The sequence below is a fragment of the Micrasema longulum genome, unplaced genomic scaffold (assembly GCF_059751315.1).
Source record: "Micrasema longulum isolate JH-2025_06_02 unplaced genomic scaffold, ASM5975131v1 h1tg000581l, whole genome shotgun sequence".
Lineage (NCBI taxonomy): Eukaryota > Metazoa > Arthropoda > Insecta > Trichoptera > Brachycentridae > Micrasema > Micrasema longulum.
The window spans coordinates 144,556-167,830 of record NW_028277777.1 but is presented as its reverse complement, the minus strand read 5'-3'; the positions used below and the strand labels follow the sequence as shown (position 1 = coordinate 167,830).

The 23,275-nt window shown below is 31.4% G+C and overlaps 1 protein-coding gene across 3 annotated transcripts in view; it reads right to left on the bottom strand.

The window, feature by feature from the left end:
* Nucleotides 1-938: 938 nt before the first annotated feature.
* Nucleotides 939-23,275, bottom strand: part of LOC148280414 (uncharacterized) — a 51,192-nt gene continuing 28,855 nt past the window's right edge. For 2 of the 3 annotated variants that reach the window (XM_088228399.1, XM_088228400.1), the window contains exons 2-3: nt 4,554-4,735; nt 939-3,666 (exon numbers count right to left, since the gene is read on the bottom strand). In XM_088228399.1, coding sequence (XP_088084525.1) covers nt 1,346-3,666; nt 4,554-4,725 — 2,493 coding nt within the window. In that variant the 5' untranslated portion in view covers nt 4,726-4,735 and the 3' untranslated portion in view covers nt 939-1,345. The remainder of the gene's footprint in view (nt 3,667-4,553; nt 4,736-23,275) is intronic. The other variant, XM_088228401.1, reaches the window with a different exon arrangement.

Genomic DNA, 23,275 nt, shown 5'->3' with positions numbered 1-23,275 from the left:
ATGAGTGTACCATTGTTTTAAAACTTGTAACCTACATGAGTTTAAAACAGCAGAGTAATTTTATTTTTTTTGGTATTACTGAGAACGTAGAAACAAAATACGAACACAATGCCAGCACCTAAAAAACAATCCTTATTAATTTCAAAAATATTTGTTTTTTTACAAAAATTCTTCTCTTTTAAGAATTTAAATCTAAATTTATATCCTTCTTCATCCTGATAAAATTATTTTTAGGTTGAATACAATATTTATTTTTAAATATTTGGACGTACTAAACGTTAAATCGGGTTGTGGTTCCGTAGTTAGTGTGACGGTCTCACGGATCAAAGATCCAAGATTCGAATCCCACTCTAACTCAACTTGAGTCCCATTTTTTAATAATGATTTATTTACAGCTCCTTGAAAATGCCTCCAAATTAAAATATTTGGTAAATCATCAAAATGAAAATATATCTTTTTCTGCTAAGAAAAAAAAAATTAAGGTAAGGAATAACAAGCGTCATCTATACAATACAATTTTAAGAAAGTTTTTTTTAATTATTCTGATTAGTATTTTGATATAAATAAATACATAATATTTTTACCCTGTCTACCGATTGTTAAATGCAATATGCATCATGAATATAGGTACAAGATAAATGCACAATTTATTATCAGTGTTAGAATGTTTGCATTATATTAGTGCTAAACAACTTCATAAAATACATGTAATTATTTTCGAACTGTTACTATTAATTACTAACACTAGGTTAACGACAAAAAAATGCCAGCCTTTTTATTTTTTTTGGAATAAAATAATATTTTCGATTATTTACAGACGCAAAAAGACGATTATAAATTATTATAATATGCAGGCAAAATAGAGAATTTGGGTGAATGATGTACATGACAATTTTTTGATTTAATTAATATTTATTTGAAAAAATACAAATAAACACTTAAAACTAAACTGTTTCAATAAATAAGAGTTCTTATAAATACAGATTCAATAACATAAATTATCTATAATAATGTTTTTTATTATTATTGGGGCAACACGTCTAGCACAACTATATGAAAATAACACCGTGATTCACTGCATGGAAATTAAAATCTAATGATGTAGAGTCTATAAGTCTAGTAAAGTGATCGGTTAAAAGGCACACAACAATATAGTAGATGCACGTATTTATAAGTTGTGAAGAATGTACCCGATAGTCTTAAAGCACGATTTCCAATACCAGAACCAGATTGAAAAGTAATTTGTCTCCCCCTACACCATGTATTCCAGAAAATACAAAAGGTTCTTACATCACAATAAAAATAATTCAACCTACATTTTTTTATTTATATCACAATAAAATCCCTACACTTGTTCTGCAACTTCATTATCGTCTTCTTCGTCATCATCGTCGTCATCTTCTAAAATATCTAAGTCGTATTCAGAGTTATCATTTGTAATAGCCGAAGCTACAATGGCACCCACACCCGAACCCTCGCTTTGTTTTTTAAGGTAGTCATATACGTAGGTTTCTACAGTATCTTCTACCACCGGAATAAATTCTTCAAGTTGTCTCTTTTTCCTGATCTTAGCCAGTTTTTTAAGTTTTTGTATTTCAGCCATTTCATTTTCTTCTGATTCAACGATTCCTTTGTGATATTTTTCACTCGAAGTCATGGTTTTGTCACCGCTTACTTCATATTGAATTCCTATTTCGGCTTCCTTGAAATTAATGTTACCATAACCGATATTAACAATATCTTTTAGGGTTCTAGAGTTCTTGGATCGTGAATGAGGCTCATCTTTGATTTCTAGTGGATAATTATCCTTATGACCATGTAAATGTTTGACTGGATATTTATCAAGCTGCGGGATCTCATTATTTTCTGGCATCGAAAAATCACGCATAATCTCTTTGTTACTTGGTCCATATGTTTTGACCTTTGAATGACCCTGAATAATGAGGTACATTGGACCTCTTAGTGGTTCAGCAGGTTGTTTGTAGTGCTTGAAGAGTGGATCTGTTGTAAGCGACGAAACTGCTGTGGAAGTGGGTGTAGGTATTGTAGATGTCGCTGGAGTATACGATAAACTTGATGAAGTTATTGCACTCTCGGTAGTGGATTCTTTTTGTAATAGGGAATGTAAGAATCCAGATGGTTTTCTGGTAGTTTTAATTTTTTCGAATGAATGACGTGAAGGTGGTGGCGGCTGCATTGTTTGCATAGTTTGCATAGTATGCATGGACTGTATAATAATATCATCTGTTATTGGACCGGGTTGCCTATTATACAGTTGACCATTGTTAATCGGATGTAAATTTTGTGCCACTACATTATTCGAGTATACAGAATTAATTTGATTATTCAAATAATTTGCCGATAGAACTGGTCTTTGGAGAATTGGTTTTTGTGACGATGTTATGATATTAAATAAACTTTGGAAGTTTTCTGTTGTTTGAGGAATTTGGGTTGGGACAAATGGCTTAATAGTACTAATTTCTTTTTGTATATGTGCATTTGGTTTTCCAATATTTACATACGTGTTTCCAATAGTATCATCTGATACTTGACCTTTGTGCATAGGCTGGTTTCCAACTGCCATTTGTGTAGCAGCCGGTTGAGAACCAGAAATTCGAAGGACGTGTATTGTAGGACTTCTGGTAGAAGGTAATACAAGAGGACCCTGTCCTAACATAATATCAGTAGTTGGACTGACTCGTGACGGTAATTGCGACATCGAATTTGAAATTGATGACGGTTTATATGAAGAATGGTGTTCAAAAACGATTCTGCCCGTCTCTGTTGGAAACACTATTGGTGAAACATAAGGTTTTTGGCTTTCAGAAAATCTTAACGGTTTTTGAACAAATTGTACATTCGGTGTATTGTTTTTTGTGAAGACGACCGGATTATCTTTAGTTTCTGATTCATAGAAATTAATTTTATTTGTAGGGCTTTCAGTGGGAGTCCTCCACGTTACATACTGGCTTCCCGCTTCAAATTGATTTGCCCCATTTTGCCATTGATTGTTTTCAGCATCGCTGGAAGAATGGTATATAAGATTAGCTTCTTGCACAGAAACTGTAGGGCGAGGAGCGACGGTAGTTGTAGTAGGTTGGTAGACCGGTCTAGGGGTGGTAGGCTGAATAAGCGGTGAAGGCGTTGGTGGATTAGGTTTAAAGAGTGGTAGTTCCATATGAGGCGGAGGGATCGGAGGAGGCACTAGCACTGTATACGGCATGCGTTGTTCATCCGATTTGAAATGAATATCATCAAATCTGTTTTTATAGAATTGCGGAAAAGAATGGGGCGGAGAATGCGGAGGACGTTGGCCAGGATTAGGTCTAGAGAAAGAATTATGATTTATAAATTTTGGTCCATCAATGAATTTAAGAAACGATTCGTACGAATCTCTCCTGTTTTCCGCCGATGAAGCTCCTGTACTCGATTTCTTCGAAGAAACACCGAGAACGAGTATTTCAGATTTTTTTCCTTCGTGAGACGGAGGTCCATCCTGCTTTCTCGTCGGAGGTTCTACCCAGTAGTGAACCCTTTCTAACACAGGAGGAACATAATCATAGGTCGGGTCATTTTGCAGAGGATCTCCTCTGCCAAGGGGTTTCCATTGCTCGTAATCCATTCTGGGGGCGAAAAGCCCTCGAGAATTTTTCCCTCCGATTTCATCTGCAAAAATTAAAAATTTGGAGGTAAGTAAATAATATTGTAAAATTACATGTATGAAAAATAGGTTCTTTATAATTTGTTAGATTACTGAATTTTCGAGTTTTTTTTAATTGGCACTTAGTGCGCTTTTCTAGTAACTACAATTAAGTTGCGGCAGAGCAGAGAATAAGGAAGTTAAGTGTTTAAAAAAAATACATACACTTGTCAATAGACTATAAAAGAAAGTTATTTTTTTTGAATTTTTTTTATGTACCGTAGTATTAGCGCTATGAGTTTTTTTTTTTTTTTTGAAAAGAAATATTTGCGTTCTTATGATTTACCCAAATATTTAATTTTGAGGGCCATTTTCAACGAGTTGTAAATAACTCACTATTAGAAAATGGAATCAAGTTGGGGTAGAGTGGGATTCGAACCACGGACCTTTGGTCCGTGAGTCCGAGACACTAGCCACGGGACCACAACCCGATCTTAAGATCCGAGTTTTGTATTTTTGAAATTATTTTGCGTTTGATGTCTTAAGTTCTCTATCTGTTCTTCTCGACGAGTTTAGCTGATTAGTCAGTTGACCTACCGTAAACCCGAAATCTATCACAGCTCTCTTTTATCATTGGTTGATTCGGAAGAACTAGTGACGTCATGCAAAACAATTCGTTTTTATTAAAATCGTTTTTATTTATTTTTTAATACATTTTTAAGAAACTTCGCATTACAATTTACTGCTCTAATTTTTCCCGAGCGCAATTTCCCGTAGGGCTGAATTCCCTCATTGAATCTATTACTTGGAGTACTTTTTTCCAGAAGGTTCACGACTCTATCCATGGTACCACTACTCTAGATACGTAGGTATATTATTTAATTTAATTTAAACTTTAGAATAAAATACTGACGCGTATGGTTCCGGGAGTTTTCTTCTAGTTTTTGGGGACTCCTTCCCTCTTCTCCAGCGGGTAGGTTGGCACCCAGAGCAACACCACAGCAGCATAGCATGATAAAAAGGCCGCTTTTTACGTCCATTTTCAGTTTTTTCGGTTTTCGCTTAGAAGATTTTCCTTTCTTCATGGTTTTATATCTGAAAAACAAAATAACAGAGTTAAAATAACAAGGCAAAAATATTTTTCAAAAAATTATTTCTCTACAATTGTATTTCAAAATTCTTCGCTTCACTATATTTAAATATATTTATTGTTAATGGTCATTCTATTAAAACCGCTGAAAATAATATGGCAGTATTTCAATGTAAACTGTGTGGTGTTTTTATATTTCATATTTGGTTAAGGATATTGCCGATTTATACGTGCTAGGTGCTCCGTGCCCTTTGTTAATGCTTTTATGGTCGAAATTATGACCTGACTTATTATTTGCCGGTTCTCAAACGAACGATTGCCATTCTAGAGGGCTATAGCCAGATTAAACTCTGACTGAATGTACACCTAAAGATATAATCACGAAATCGTGACTCAGCGGTGTGTTTTACCCCTCTATAGAAGATGATATGGAGAATACTTAACCCTTTGTCGAGACCAATAAGGAGAAACATCAATTAGATTAAGTTGAGTAGTTGTTCTGTTAAACGGTCTCCAAACGTTTAGTGAAACTCTTTAGTTTTCTATAAAAAGTCAATAGACTAAAAACTAACTAAAGACTAAAAATCTCAACTGACGAACTAACTTCAAAGATAATCTTCAAGAAAATATTAATTAATTGCGAGATTGTGCATTCCGTACAAAACCGGAAATTTTCGTTCAAGCGAACTTGGCGGGTATATTTATAATATTTTTATGAGTGCTTTATTACATTCATCTTTTTGTTGCTTATATTTGGTTTATAAAACAGACCGTAAAAAAATATTTGTGTATGTATAATACTTCAAAACCAAAAATGCGTAGGTACTGCAAAAATAAGTTTTTTTTAAAAAATAAAGTTCAATACATAGAATTAAGAATAGTCCAGAAACCGCATACGCACATCAAACAGAAGAAGACTAAACTACTCATAAAAGAGTAGGTTTACGTTTTGACCCGTTAGTTTCTTTGTAGACGTCGCTCAGTACGCAACTCCTGATTTAAATTCAACTATGCCGTGTTGTGTCATTTTGAAGTGTAAAAATACTGCTAGGATCTTAAAGAAACAGGATGCAATCACATTTCATGTGAAATTAGCAAATGAATGTGTATGTAACAAATGCATGACTTAAAAATTGAATTATTTTTCCATCTGTCAGATTGTCGAAGAAACAAAATGAACATTTCGTTAGTGTTGCCAGGGTAGTATTTTTTTAGCCTATTTTGCTCATCTAATGAGAGAACTAATGAAAATTGGATATCGGATTAAACAACTCTATCGTGGACATTTGACCGACATTATCTTTAAAACATCAAATTTTATTTAACATGATATAAAAATATCCGTTTCATGTCAAATAAAATATGTTTTATATTTTAAGTTTAACGTTCTTTGATTCAATTACTCTTATTAAATGACCCTTTACTTATCTACTCTGTTGTGTCAATCAATATTTCCGCGTGCACAATAAAATTTTAGAGAAATTAACAGATTGATTTTTTTTACCTTACATTTGTGTTATAATTATATTTTTTCCCAACGTGCAACATTACACGGCGGTATCACGAATGCACGCGGCGAAAGTGAGGTATAGTGAGGGAATTATTATGTGAGGGTCCGATGTATTCAAATATGATTCTACGCTCCTTCTGGACTATTCTTAATTCTATGGCTCAATACAAAAACATACATAATTTACATTCGTATAGCAAAAATAACTATTGAATTTGGGGCTTATAAACTGGTCAATTTGAACGTGGCTAACTTTTGTTTTCGTGGGGATTGTGAATTCCAGATTCAAATATTTTTTGCTTTACAGTCATGTTTTAGGTTGGGAAAAGCAATAAAAATAATTCGTTTTATTTAATGTACGTACTGGTAGGTAGGTTTTAAATAAGTCAAAATTATTACAGAAAATATTTTTAGCACTACACCTGAAAAAAAAAAATTATGACCCAGAGTAGAAATTTTTTATTTGTCATTTTTTTACTGTCGAAATAAAGATACGAAATTCTAAGATTAGATAAATAATAAACTGTATTTGATTTTGTCATAAATAAAGAGACTTAATTAGTTATTGTTTATTTTGATTACCTACAACATTTTGTTTACCTTTAACGTTTTAAGATTAATCAAAACAATTATTATTTTTATTTACTATATTTACTCCTAAAAACCATTAAATAAACAATTCGCAAATGTAATATTACATTTATCCATGTTTTATCTAACTTTCAAGTAACTAATCAGATTTTTGGGAAGATAAGAACAATTTGATGGAACTTTTCGAGACATATTATTTGTGTTTTATCCATAGAGTATATAAAGGTTTTATCCGAGCATAAAATATCAATAAAAATATAGAAACATGTCAAATATTTCTCCATTGAACAAACAATATGCTACTTTAGTAAAAATTCCATTAAGAATTATTGGATTTGAGACCTAAAATAAGGCAAATTTGACTTATTTCTTTATTGAAATATGAAAAGGGAGTATTTCTTTACCATCTACGATCATTAATTTAAAACCTATAAAATTTAAGTTATTTCCCTATAGAACTAGGGTTTCGAAATAACGTACATGAATATTGTACTCTGCTATATAGTATGCTCCATGGACCATCCGAAAAGTTCCACATAAGAAGAAGAGTAAGACAGGATGACACAATACCCCTAAAATTATTTACACTAGCTCTGGAAGATGTCTTCAAAACTCTTGACTGGAACGACAAGGGTATTTACATCAACGTCGAACTCATTAGGAATATCAGATTCGCAGATGAAATAGTCTTGTTTGCTAAAGATGAGAAAGAACTTGAAAACATAATAAACAAAGTAAATACAGCAACCCTGAAAATAGGCTTGAAAATGAATCTTTCAAAAACTAAAGTAATTTGTGATGCAAACCAATCATGTAACATCTTGGTAAATGGATTAATTATTGAAAGAGTTTATGGTTATACATACCTAGGACACGAAATAAAGCTCAGGAAAGATAATCAAAAGGTAGAAATAGAAAAAAAGCGAGGTCTAGCATGAGCTGCTTTTAGTTAGCTCTTATATATCCTGAAATCTCCGAGGTTCTCACTTTACTTAAAAAAGAAAGTTTTTGATGCTTGTTTTCTCCCTGTACTGACATATGGTTGTGAAACTTGTGTGTTCACGAAAAAAAATACACAAATTATCAGTGACACAGAGAGCCATGGAAAGGAGAATGCTGGGTATTTCGTTGAGAGACAGAAAAACCAATGCATGGATTAGAGCGAGAACAAAGGTCACCGATGTGGTCCACAGGGCTGCCAACCAGAAACGGAGCTGGGCTGGTCATATAGCCAGAACCACAGACTCTAGATGGACCAAAGAAGTCCTGGAATAGCGACCCAGAACGGGTAAAAGAATTGTTGGCAGGCCTCAGACAAGTTGGTCTGCTGACATAAGACGAGTTGCAGGAAGTAGTTGGATGCGGTTGGCTCAGGATAGGGAGATATGGAGACTAAAGGGGGAGGCCTATGTTCACCATTGAACAAAAGACGGCTGATGATAATGGTATAATATAATAATATGTACATTTATCATTGTTTAAACCGGTGAACTTAAAAAATGTTTTTATTTACTATACAAAGACTTATTTTTATTTGTATACAACTCATTTCGATTCCACACATAAACATTAAAAATAAATATTTATATATTTTAATCACTAGCATTCTCATTGATCCAAGGCTAACAGTACTTTGTAAACTAGCAAAAGTAATAATTAGTTTTGGTTGTCTATTCTAAGTATTTGGACTTATTTTTTTGTTATGTTTTAAACATTTATTTATTTACTTTTTCAAAATTATAATAGTTTACGTATTCATGAACTTATAATGGCTTTTTAGGCTGTGCCCGTGTTAAGCCATAATAATTAACTATAATACATAGATAGTAAAATTGATTAAATTATAATAACATGGGATACATTAGAATAACAATAAAGATAAATAATGTATAAATTATAAATAATAAAATTTTAAAGAAGATAACATAAAATAATAATCAAACATAAACATTAAAATATAAATTATACGAATTCTGTTACATACATAATCAAATAAACAAAATAATAGTATCATTGAAATTAATAGAAAATAGTGCAAAAACATAATTGAAATGATAATTGAGATATGGTTTTTATTAACTTAAAAAATATTAAAATTAAAAAAATGAAAATATATTACTTTAAATTACGTTATTCGGAAAAAAAAATAAAAATTGAATTTTTCGGTCATTAATTAAAAAATTGAAAGGCTTCGTAAATAAGTTTAATTAAAACTTTATTAATATTTATTGTGCAAATGAAAATGTTTATTTTTTTGTTTTATTTTGTTTTTTTCAAAACACAAATAAAAATAATAATAATTAGAAAAAATAAGAAACATACACTTAAACAATCTAAACAGGTAACGATCTAAATTCAAAATAATAAAAGTAAAACATACGCTTCAGCATATCTCTTTTTTTATTTCTATAATAAACTATTGAATCTATTTTATTTTTACTTATTTGGAAGTTCAATTAGGATACATAAAAAACATACTATTTTTAAGTTAGCATTGCGAACATTCTTTATACATATCCTCAATTATAGAACTCCACCTTCTTTCATAAATTATACAAAATAAGTGTGCAGCTTAATTTAATAGATTAAAGGTATAAATAAAGAAGAAGTGAAATATAATAATAAAGATTGAGTTTAAGATAAGAAACTTTTGTTTAAAAAAAAAGAAAAGAGATAATAAGAACATATAAGATGTAAAAAACAAACTAAAGTTAATTTACATATATACGGTGTCATAAGTCACAATATACGAGTATAACACGTTAAAATAATGAAATGTTTAATATGATGACCTTTCAACAAAATACAAAAGAAAAATGAATTATATTTTTTAAATCTTGTTTGAAACAACATTTTCTCTCATGTATTAAAACGTAGTTAAAAATAAATTTGTATTAAATCACAATGTTAAAAATGTATATTCCATTTCAGTTCAAAACTGCGAGCGGTTATTTTTTACACAATTAATTTAATAAATGCTCCCAGAGTAATTCTAATTATCATATTTATTTACTTAGAAATGTAAAAAAATACAATTTTATTGCAACGCGTCCTGACGCCGACGCCCAGGCGCTAGTATTGATACCGACGCAATATTTGCAACGAAAGAAAACAACATTGGCACGCTAATGCGAATGCAATGTTCGATAAGACAATAAATAAGTCTAATGTTGAATAGGTTAGCACAATATAAAACTATTTTCTTTGTGTCTTGGACCGGAGCTATAAAGATTAACGATGTGATTAATTAGTATTGTTTGAGATGCCGTGTTTTTGATCAGTGAGATGTGATAAAGCAATCAAATGAACAACTAATATTATCCCATGCAATAAAATTTATTATTAAAACCTTAGGTAGAATGCTCTAGGCATATTTTTGCCATCAAAGCAGACGGGTAAGTGACGCATATATTTTGCTCCGAACCATAATATTATATCAGAGGTTATCTTCTTTGAAAGCTCAATCTTTACGACATATTGTTTTATTTAACCGTAAGTTAATTCTAATTTAATTGGAACTAAGAATGATTAATTAATTATGATAATGAGTTATTTTTCATATCCACCTCAAGCAATTATGATTGTAATCAAGTAGAAAATAGGTTTATTATTTTTAAATGTATGTTATATCAATTTATTGACCTAAATAATACATTCAACTTACTTTTTATCTCATTGCCAATGCGTCAATTATTTTTAAAATACCTAGATACGTAAATGTCATTAAAAAAAATAATTTGTTTTCATGGATATTTCACAAACCAATTGAATTTTTACCTTCTTGTACATAGGTTTGAAGTGAGGGAATATTATTTAATGTTATTTCAATGCAGGTAATATATTTACTGATTACAAGATGTTACATAATTATTTGATTTTTTATGTGAATAAACTATCTACATATTAAGGTAACATACAGTCGATAACGATAAAGTTGCGAAGGCACTATGTACGATAACTAACATGTCTCGCGCCTGTGTCTGGTAGAACAAACCTATTTGATATCATTGTTTAAAGTTCAATATAATACAATTTATAATATTCATTTTATTTATATTTAAAAACCGATATTTTTTTTTATTTGAGATTGCTACAGGAATCAAAACTGGGTAAGAAAAAATATATCAATCGAGTACTCTCCCCATATAACAATAATTATTGTATGATTAGCTTTTTTAATGAAACTTAATATTCATAGTGATAATTATTGCGATACTGACACTAAATGGGAAAAATTGTAAACGTTAGTTTACTTAATTTTTCATTTGTTTTTTTTGGTATTATTTCATATTTACTTCCTCTTAGAACTTTTTTCGTTTTCTCTATCTTCCTTATTTTTCCATCGCATATTTTGTTCGATTTCCTTATAACATTAAAATCTTATTGATTGGTCTAGTTTGTATGTATTGCATTGCTTATAAATAAAATTAAACAAAGCAAAAAATTTAAAATGAGCTATTCATTAATAAAAATAGATATTGATAAAAGCCGGGATGATTTTTTTGAGGAATAAATTCTTCTCTCTTCGTCAACATTTTTTATTTTCATGTTCTAATACTCGTTTGTACAATTGTCCATTAATTCAATATAACGGTAATTTCCGATCAGTCGGTATGTATTTGAGCGACTGTTTTATCCTTATTAACTTCTCTTGTCTTTAATATTAAAATGAGGTTAGGTTACTAGAAGGCAGTAAGTAGTAAGTATATGCAAGGGGGTTTATTAACGATATAGATTTCAGAGTTCTTTCGGCGATCATTAGTGTCAGAACTATCATGATGTATTAAAGTCTATATATCACGGCTGCATCGTGATATCACCAACTACTTAAACAGGTCCGCAATCTTTAATTAAAAATAATGTAATATATTTTTTAGAACGAATATACCAATAATCAATTTCGGATAAATATTTTAAAAATTACTAACAACTTAAGTGTCAATAGATGTAGAACAATGCTAAACCTAATCCAATTAATCATTATTTTTGTTGTGCTATTATAAAAAATTCAAATGAAATCTATTACACTGATAAAGGTAATGCGGCTATAGTCATAGTATATATATATATATATATATATATATATATATACAATATAAATAATATGTTTATAATCATAGTCATATATAAACCTATTACAATAAAACATGTTGTCGGTAATAGGAATATTTTAATTGTATTACATCGATAAAAATTGATTATGTTTATGTAATGATCACAGTTTTTGAGCTGCCATTTCGATCTATTGCATATAACAAAAGCGTTGCAAATTTTTGGTTTAACAACAGACTTGTAACGGACGGTTACGTTACTATGCTTTCGATTCTCGACCTGAGTACCTACGATATATAGTTTAACTGTATGGCTAACTTCGTGATTAATAATCCTAGAATGATTTTTATTTTTATAGCGGTAGCGCGTTATTACTTTGAGATTTTTTACACATTTTTATCCTTCAAAATAAACACACAGTTTTTGTTGATATTATTGTTTATTTTGAGTAAGTAAATTAGATTTTTACGGGCTCGTAGTCGAATGATCAGCGCGTTTGCCTACCCAGCAAGAGGTCTCAGTTCCGTTACCAGCATGGTACATGTATTTATTTAAAAGGTGTTTATACAGCAGAATATTTCATAGTCCCTGGACTGGCACCTGAAGCATAAGACTGATCATTTTACCTTCATGTAATACAAATTATCTACATAAACTGCAATTGGTAAACCCCGTATGCACATATGCACCATTCGGTGTAAAAAGGTGTTTAATGAATGATGAATATTAGTCGAGTTGACTAGGATCTACTGAATAAATTGCATAATTTAATTATTTATTTGACATCTTTTTAGGTTGTCCTTATTGTAGAGCGAATTATTAATGAAACCTGATGTTGAAAATTTGCTTAGGATAAGCAAGGGCAGTTATACAGCCGTTGCTGTTAAAATGTTTTTTTTAAGGTTAAAAGTTTTACGTAAACATAAAATAAATTGATGGAATTAATCACGCTCCCATTGGCCCATTTCAGACAGTCGTAAAATCCTCAGTGGTAAAATTTTATTAATTTGGTTTTCGTTCCATAATTACAATTTGTTTATATTTATGGCAAGCAAACGCACTAACATGTACACTATTTAGTCGACTAATTTCCGCTCGAATTTCTTTTGCAAAGTTTTTACATGAGAGTAGCCAATTAATCAATAAAAATATATTACAAATCGATCCACCTTAATTTTACCGTGTACCACCACGGTCTATCTATCTTTGATAACATTGTAAAATCCATACAAATGTAGTTTAAATAATGAATTTTAGTGTTTGGAGCTTTAGAAGCTGGTCAAATGAATGTCAAATTTTCACATTTGATGCGATTCTATTTAGATTTCAGATTTCAGATATTTTTTATATATTTTTTACTGTATGCTAATTTATTTATTTATTTATTTACGGACATTGTCCATTTTAACCATTCATAGAGATAAATATTACAATATAAAAACAGTTAAAAACATTGAAAATGAATAAAAGAAGCATTGACAAACATAAGGGACATCAAGACACGATTAATTAATTAGTTACTAATTTTATTCAGGTAGATGACGAATATAGTTCATTGCGTTAAATAGAATTTTCTAAATATAGTATTTCTGACCTGATGACTGTCTCATGCAATATTTTATGATCCTGGACTGGCACCTGAAGTGTAAGGGTGATCACAATACCTTCATGTAACAGATAATCGAAATGCGCTGCATTTAGTTTGCAGATGCAGTGCCCTATGCACCACTGGGCGCTAAAAAGGGGATTATGATGATAATTTCATATTTAAAGCGATTCTGTTCAGCTTTTCGATAAATTTAATGTTTTTTTTTATCGTGTAGTTATTACGTTGGTAATTAGTACAGTAAGTATCCCTTTAGTAGCCAGCGAGCCGTGTAAACATTCTCAGGTTAAACATGCCCCTTACTTTATAGCCAAATACTTTAAGAATCTGGTATTAACACAAAAAATTCACTATGGTACTCTTCCTTTTTTTTTTAATTGGTTCAGTTTTGGGGCGCGGAAAACGGGACAGAAAACCTCTATTTTGTCGATTTTTCTTGGGCAATATTAGTGTAGTTGTCTATTTCACACAGTATCGGGGAAGCATTTGCGAGAAAGCGATAGCCAACGTTCAAATATCCATTCATCAAAATTGTCTGGCATCGCGTATCCTCTTGAAGACCTGGGTCGCGATTACAAATGGTTTCATCGGTACATACCGAGATGGTATAATGTAATGTCGATATTTATGGACGAAAATATGTGTATTTGTATGAAATCTAGTATCTTCGTCAGTAACCTATAATTAAAAGTAGTTATGCAGAAAGCAGCCAGTCCACAATTTTGAAAAAAATAGATATTGATGTTATCGGGTGCAGTAAGGACGATTCTATGTCCTGCTATAAACGGCAAGACCATTTTCATACAAAAAATGGTTTGAATTACCTTTTGAAAATGGTTTCTATCACAAAAACGGTATTTCTCAATTTGCAGAAAACACCCACAGCACTAGAAAAATCTTAACGAATTGTTTATATTATAAAAAAACTACTACATTCATCGTTTATCATTTGTTAAAGTCAAAAACATTCCAACTGTTGTGTATATTTGTTTATTCACCCATTTCACTAAGGTGCTTTAATCTCAGTTTCACTTTTCTATGGCTGGATGCTTTCTGCAAAACTGCGTTCAATTGAACATGTTTTGAAAAAAAAAATGTAAACATATTTCATTCTTCATACAGAAATCTTAATTTAACTTTTTAGATAAAATTGAAGATAAATTTATACTTCCCAATTAAATACGGTCCCTTGGTATTCCAAAAGCTCTCAAAAGTTTTCTCGTGCCGCGAGAGTGGTTCAGAATAGCACCCCTGGGCTTGGAGGGCGAGAACTAATTTACGGGGACCCGTCACAACAGATCTTCACAGGTCGCAGTGACTGACGTCAGTAGCTTATAAAGCACTGACACTTATTTTTTAGAATAATAATTATAAGGAAACCATTTTTTTATTTTATTTTATTTTATTTTATTTTTGCACCACAACAGGCCAGGAGGCCCAATTACAGTGGTGAATTACATTTTAACCTATATTAAGTAATCGAACTGTCACCCGCAGCCACAGCCGGTCCTGTGTGCGGGTCATTATCTTCTTTGTTCAACGTGTCAAAGAGACCAAAGTAGTTTTGTGTTGATAGTGATAACCTAGTTTTTATTCCGAGCATGTGACAGGGTAGAGCCGTTAGCCGGCGATCATTCAATAACTCGGTACTAGCGAGGTACGCAGCGGATAATTTCAGAATCGAATAATTCATAATCGGTTATAAAATAGGTACATCGGGTTGTGGTTTTTTAGACCGTGGTTGTGTCGCAGACTCACAATCTACCAGAACTTTGTTCCTATTTTCAAGCACAGTTGTTATTTACTAGTTGAAAATTAAAATGCTCGGGAAAATCATTGAAACGGTAAATGTTTCTCATTTAATGAAATAATAATCGAATAACGCTTTATTTAATTTTATGTGAAATCATTAAATTAATTTAATATGCCGACCGGTTTCAAAACATGACTATTCCTTTGTTATGTTTAAAAATATACAAATACTAAATATTTTAAATCTTACCAAATAAAAAAAAGCAACTAAAATACATCACCCGCTAGCGCGTGTTTAGTGTTTTACGTCCAGGGCCTCGAATATAATAGGAGATTATATGGTTATCTTATTTTTTAAAAAATTAATATAAAAATTTATCTACGGAAATGGGTATATTTGCATAAAAATTTCATGTATTTTCATCAGCAACTTGTGGTTGAACATATTCATTAAACAATTTTATATGAATATTACATTTTTCATATGGAAAATACAATTAAACTTTATAGACAGTTAAACATTATATTAACATCAGACCAGCAAATCACAGAAAGCAGCTTGGTGGGATTTTATTTACTGTAAAAATAAAAAAAAATAGCCATAATATTTAGCGTAAAAATTATTATTAATGTAAATAAAAAAGAAAAAAAAAATGATATTACTCATAACTTCCCATCGTAATATGGGCCTAGTTCAGTAGTGTAGGTAATAGATATCACATTTAATGATATTTTCAATTACTAAATTAGGAAACGTCTGTTATTGAAATATTTTTGATTTTACAGCCGTTTCGAATGTCCAACTATTAATTATTTTCCAAATTTAGGCCTCTATTAGATACAAATATGTAAGATATGTAATCCACTATTATTTTAAAAAGTGAGATTACTTTCGAATACGTACTTATATTATTTAACATGGAAAATCACATAGAAGTTGCTTCCAAATAAAAAGTTTATTTTGAGTGCGTCCAAATATGTGTAATAGTACATTAGACATACAGAATTTTAACCCATTATTTGTAAAAATCTAAATAGAGACAAAGGTGAATATTTCACAGTGAGTATAGTGACTAGATACTACCCCTTTTCAACATTTTTTTGGCTAATAATTTTTAGATAAAATAAATAAATAATTTCCAAATAAAATAAATAAATAATTTACATACGCAAGATCTCGGGTTTAAATTTCCGATAAGGTCAACACGAAGGATAATTTACTTTTAAATATATTTTTAGTGTATTATCTTCGGCTCTAAAACTGAACTGTTTCATTGTACCTGGACCAGAAATATAATAGTAAGACTAATAATACGGGAGACGATTTTTCTCGAAAACTGCGCTCTGTAAATAAGCCAAAGTAGGTGGTCTCGGGTATAACGTAAAAAAATGAGGTATTCGGTTTTTGACTAACCGAAGTGTTCGGTTGTTAATATGAATTATTCGCATCACTACTCAGTACCCATGGAACAAGAATCGTGACGGGGAACATTATTGTACGCCATTTCGGTTATGCAAAAATTTTACGACTGCTTCGGCTATCGGCAGGCTCCATCAACTGGTACTTTTATGACACTCAATAAATGAATATAAATTGATGCCGGTGATTTATATTGTGTGATTCATTATAATAATCCGTTTCGATATAAAAAACCTACTAGTTTTTTACTTCCGTGTAGCGTAATGCTTCTAAACCGCAATGTCTACAAACAATGGGTGTGGAATGTAATTTATATTTCTTTGTTGTTTATGGCCTTTTCTTGTAATCGTGGAATTAAAATAATGACTTTCATGGTAAATTGATGTTCATATTTCTAAACAAGTTAAATATTTTACTTATCTGTGTTTAAATTATTGAATATTTTCTATTGAAGATTTTTCTTACAACTCTTTACAAAAAATACGTGTTTTAGCAAAATGACATCATTAGTTTTTTTTAAATTATGCTAAGCGAAAAAATTGTGTGAAAATTCGTGTTTTAGTTACAATAATAATTTTTTTATTGGGTCACACGAAGATGGCCTAAAAATGTTACTTCTTTGGAAATAAATTGAGATGTTTTTTAAACGTCGATTAACGATGTTTAGATTTTAAGTGCAGTTTACGTTAAATGTAATAATAAAATTAAATATATATATGTTTATATATATATATATATATGCACAAATACATACTACATACATACGTATACATATATATACATATATATGCACATACAAAAATACGATAAATTTATAAATGATTCAATGAGATAGCATAATATTTAGATTACTATCCTCAATAAATTCTCAGATTCCTTACTTCCAATGTCTGTCAACCAAATTGTTATTCTTTTTTTCAATACTGATGGTTTATCAGATTTCCAAACACACAGTATCAGGTTGTATGGTTAAGGTCCGTTTTATAGAATTGATGAATCCGCGAGGTGACTGCGAGAGAGTGACAGAAAAACTACGTTTAAATACCTATTTATTAAATTTCTCTGGCACTGAACATCCCCTCAAGAAGAAAAAATTCTCAGGTTTGTTCGCATTCCAGAACAAGACTAACGTTCCATGTTGAATTTATCAGGAATCAAACCGGGACCTCACGTCAGAAAACAGACCTTGGTAGCTAAACGCGAGCCAAGGTACCACGGGCAGGTTGAATCATTAAATTAAAATGATAGTTATTTTGTATCAAATATGAAGAATGTAACACTTTAATCGAGGTTAAGTGTGTTTGATTAGGGGAGGGGAGGTGTACTTCGTGTGTTATCCCTCCATCTTATGTGAAAAATGAGAGGTGGGTGGCAGAAGTAATGTGAAAATTCGCATAGTTGCCGTACTCGACCTACTGATCGCGACCCGTGATAACCCGAGGGTATAACAGGCGTGCAAATTCACGAGCCCTTTTGCATATATCACGGTAGATTCATTTTATTTCAGTCATAAAATAGTTTTATGTATTGTCGTCTGCCTGTGTATTGTTTCGACCATAATTCATTTTAATATTTGTATTTTCACGATATGTGTTTTGGGAGACTCATAGCAATCTTTTACTAAATGTTATTAAATATTTATATATAACTACTTACCGACTTTTCTATGTCTACCGGTTTCGAGATGTACCCGTCTCTTCATCAGGACACCAATTAAACTGTAATGGTTACCCTATTAAACCAATTAAGCTTACCTCCTTCCTCCATCCCCTCTACTTTTTTCATTATTTCTCAAACAACAGAATATTTTCATAAATTAATCAGTGCATCTTTGTCCCAATCAGTGCATGTTTTTCCCAATCAGTGCATGTACTTATTAAAATGCATGTCGTGTTGGTTTTATATTTTTGTGCAACAACTATGGCGAAGGTGTATAGTGGGTTTTGCATGTTGGTTTAATTGGTGTCCTGACGAAGAGACGGATACGTCTCGAAACCGGTAGACATAGAAAAGTCGGTAAGTGGTTATACACAAATATTAAATAACATTTAGTAAAATATTTGACGACAAAGTTAATGCTTTAAATATTCATAGTATGTTTTATTTTATTTAATTTTTAAATCAAGCTACTTACGTGATTAAAAATATTACATGATGGAAATATGCCTATTCAGATTTCACTATTAACTGAAGCAGTGTTATAGTAATCACTCCCTCGTTATTTATTTATTTATTTACAAAACATCTTACAAAAAAAACAGATATGTATTTATATATACAGGATGTTCTTTAAACCCTGTCACATCTGAAACCACGATGATTAGTATGGGCAAGAAGATGTATTAGCACATTTAAAAAAAGAGCAAAGAAAATTTTGGAAAATAAAACAAATAATTGCTTACTTCTGCAAAGGAGAAGCGAGAGGAGCGCGGCCGTTGTCAGCGTATAAGACTCCTCCCTCCTCGTTTCTCCCCCGCAGAAGTAAGCAACCATTTGATTTTTAAAATTAGATTTTTTTGAATTTTATTCGTTCTAAAAAAATATTTTAATGTGCCAATAAGTCTTCTTGCTCATACTGATCATCGTGGTTTTGGATGTGACAGGGTTTAAAGAACACCCGTATAATAAATAAATACAAGAAAATATAATATGCGTATTACAGATGTTAATAAAGGGGATATGAAAAGATTTTAATAAAAGGGGTAGTTTTGCAAATTCTTAGATATTATGTACAAAGTTTTGGTCCTAATATATCCCTAAAAAGCTCTTTTAAAAACATAAATAAACATAAAGGAAAATAGAAAGAAAAAATAAAACAGAAATTCTGTAAATTCTATAATAAAGAAGAAAAGATGCACAAATAAAACTATAAAAGGAATTACAATTTTGTACAAAAAGATTTGACTAAAATTACATTTTCATTAAATAAATCAACAGCATGTCAAAATGCCGATTCTTTGGATACGGTTTACACTTTGAAAAGGCATAGTACTTGGTAATTAATTAAAACGGATTAATTTGCATTTTTTAGTGCTGCAATTCGGTACACGAACAGTCCAATATATTGTTAAGTATTTTATACCTTGATAAGATTATTTATCTACGACTGAAAATGGCCCCAAAATTATAATATTCAGGTCAATTGATAAAAATGTTTATAAATACATATATGTTTTTTAAGTTTTTAAGTTATGATGGATTTCAATACAGAGAAATAAATTTGTGCCAAACATGAATGCAATTTGTGCACTTGACATCAGGAAAACGCACAAACTTAATATTTGCGATACACGTGTAGGCTGTTAAGTGCACTATCAATACATAAGCGGTTTAAAACGTGGGAAAAAATCCAGTTTTCGAATGCTTCATATCGCAATCGGCGCGGTCAGTACACAGTACACTTTACACATGTCTGAAGTCTACACGCGGCGAGCTTTGTGTCCGCCATTTGCCAGTGGTAATAGAGGATCCCGGATGATGGCATTTTGGGACCCGAAAACTGCCGGGTCCGTTACGGCCAAGAAACTTAGTCATTGTTTGGCTGGGTGAAACGGCTAATTAATTATTAATTATCGCACGTACTCATCATCAATTTTTATACGTTTATATATATATTAACCTATGTATATGTAGAGATGCAAATCCACTTATTGCTTTTTTATTTATTTATTATTTATATAAATATACTTATTTAAAAAAAAATGTATCCATAACTCTATGAGGCCAAGAGCTCTGTGTTGAGTTGGGATACAACATAATGAAAAGTGGAAGCATGAGCATTATTAAAGAATACTAAAAATAAAAATCATTACATAAACATTAATTTTATAATAATAAACATTCGAACAAGCTTAATAGTATATAAATCTATGCAACGTCTCGCAGCAGTCTCTTGCTATGGTCTATTCTAACATTCAAACTTGTACATTTCTTCTGACAATTACTTTCGTTTTGGAGAACTTAATATGTTCATTCAGGACTTTGAACACTCTTGGGGCCACGAAGATATTTTTTTCTGAGCAAAAGTCGTACATGTTTTTGGTATTAAAAAAATCAAATTACAGGAAAACCTCGTACGAGAATTCTGCTGGATTTCTTTTTTTGTATCCGCATGACCAATGACTGTCAATGACGTGTCAATGACTCTTAAAAAAGGTCTAATGTCCATTACCTTCATAGATTGAAAAAATGACACAGATGTAAACGTTGGGGACATCGAAGCATCACTCTAAGTATGAATTTTCGTATATCTATTTAAGGGTTCATGATAGACGCCGTACAACCACCCCAGCCCATTTTACCATTGGTAGCCACTCACTGGAAAAGAGAAAAACACACAGTTCTACTAGTACCAATGTCAATGTTTTAGAGCACATTTACATAAAGATGTAGAGTGCCACGATCATTTATTATTCAGTAAAGAAAATTTGATCAGTTTCACACTTTTATTTCTGTTTCAGTGTGGCGTTATATACAAAAATACAACAAAATTATTGAGTATAATATTTAGATTCCACAAACTATATACATGCTTGTAAGTGGATTCCTTTAACTATCATTTACAATAATAATTAATCTATTGTCAATATTATAAAGACCATATAAAGACAGGCGTGACGCAGTCGGTTAGATGACCAACTGTAAAACTGGCGTCCCGGTTTCGATTTCCACCAATTGCAAAGAAAAAATCCGAGTAAGGTTATTTTCTCCAATCGGTCTACGCGTTGCGTATTTTCATTACGTCCTTCCATATCTCCTCTTTCCCACCTGCTGGCAAGTCTCTAAAATAGAGACTTACCAGCTTGGTTGAAATACGTAAAGAAATGAAAAAATTACTTTTGACAAACTCCTATAATTTATGTTTCGACCCCAAGAAAAAAAAAAAATGTTACTTAAAATGAAAAACTTCAGCCTGCGGGAGATTGGATACAATAAATGTAAAAATTGGAACATTAAATTGTACGGCAAAGTTTCCTGAAAATGTACGAAAAAAAGTACATATTTCAATAAAAGCGAACACGTTAGACGACGTCACTGGTTCATATGAATTAAACAATGATAAGAGAGTTATGGAAGAATTCCGGTTTGCTTGCCGCCAATGGACCAATGTGCAGAACTGATCGAGAATAATCGGAAGAGAATCTCTGACGTCACACGCGGAGTTATTTCAGAAATGCAAAACTTTAAAAAATCATAGCGCTGATAATAAGATATATAAAAATTGAAAAAAGAAATTTAGCTTAGATTAATAATTTATAATAAAAAAACACTGAAATTTCTCATTACAATCACACGAAGTATGCGGTGGGTTCATGATTAAATTTAAAAAAGAGACGCGAACAAGTTGTAAACAGAAATGCTGGAGGCAGAGAAGGGCGAGTGACGTGTTGCGCACCCTTATTTATGTGCATAGGGTACTATCGTCACTCAACTCTCTGGTATCCTCACAGCTAATTAATTAATGTTTGGATAATTTATATGGCGCCATTTTGGGAAAATCACCTCAAGGGCGCTAGATACCTAAATGAACTATGGATGGTTCTGGATATAGTAACTAAAAATGATAGTTTGCCACAGTAATTATTAAATTTAGGAATCATTAATTTTGCATTTCTTACATTTATTTGTGAATATTTTTAATTTTTACTTTGATGCCAATTCCGGTAATTAATTTTTGTTGCTCTCAGTAGACATGAAATGAAGAAGTTCAGCCGTTTTTTATTATATTTTTTTTTATGAATATTTTTTTAAAGCTTTGTTATTTTTAAATTACTCTGCCCGTAACGTCACGAGTTGTCGTCGGTGAATTGAGCAGACATTTAAAAAGGTAACCAAAACATGCTAAACAAGGTTTACTGGAAACCGCTAATCTATCACAGTACATAATTAATTGGCTATTCTAAACAGCTGTTGACCAGAACGTGTGACGTTTTAATGTAATTAATTTTTATCATAAGGTATGTTTATTAATTTTTTATGCACTTTTGAGAAACTTCACAGCCCAATAAGGAAATTCAGCCCTACGGAAAATTAGAAATTAACAAAATTAGACAAAATGATTTTAATAAAACGAACTACTTTGGATGACGTCACTCGTTCTTCCGAATCAACCAATGATAAGAGAGTTGTGATAATTTCCACTTATCACTAGGTCAACTGACCAATCAGCAGAACTCATCGAGAAGAAGGGGAAGATTACTTGAGTCGTTACACGCGGAGTAATTTGAAAATATAACACTTTGAAAAATCGTAACGCTGATTGTAACGCTGATTGTAACGCTAACGTAACGCTCTTACGCACTTACACTGAGAGTGTAAGTGCGTAAGAGGCTGGGTGAGTGGGTGTTATAATAGAATGAGGGTGGACATGTGTGTCTATTTTATTGCACAAGTGTCAAAAAGATATAAAATGGAAAAACTACTAGGTATTAAAAAAAAGTGTATTTTAAAATGAGCATTTTAAACGTTAATTTATTACAATCAAGGGAATCAAAAAGGGGAACGTTCAAATTATACTCATGAGCTAAACGTATAAGTGGAGAGTTCTGGGCATATTTCGTGCGAACTGCTGGCACATGAAATAGAGAGCGCTGTGCGGTAGCCAGGGGCATTGA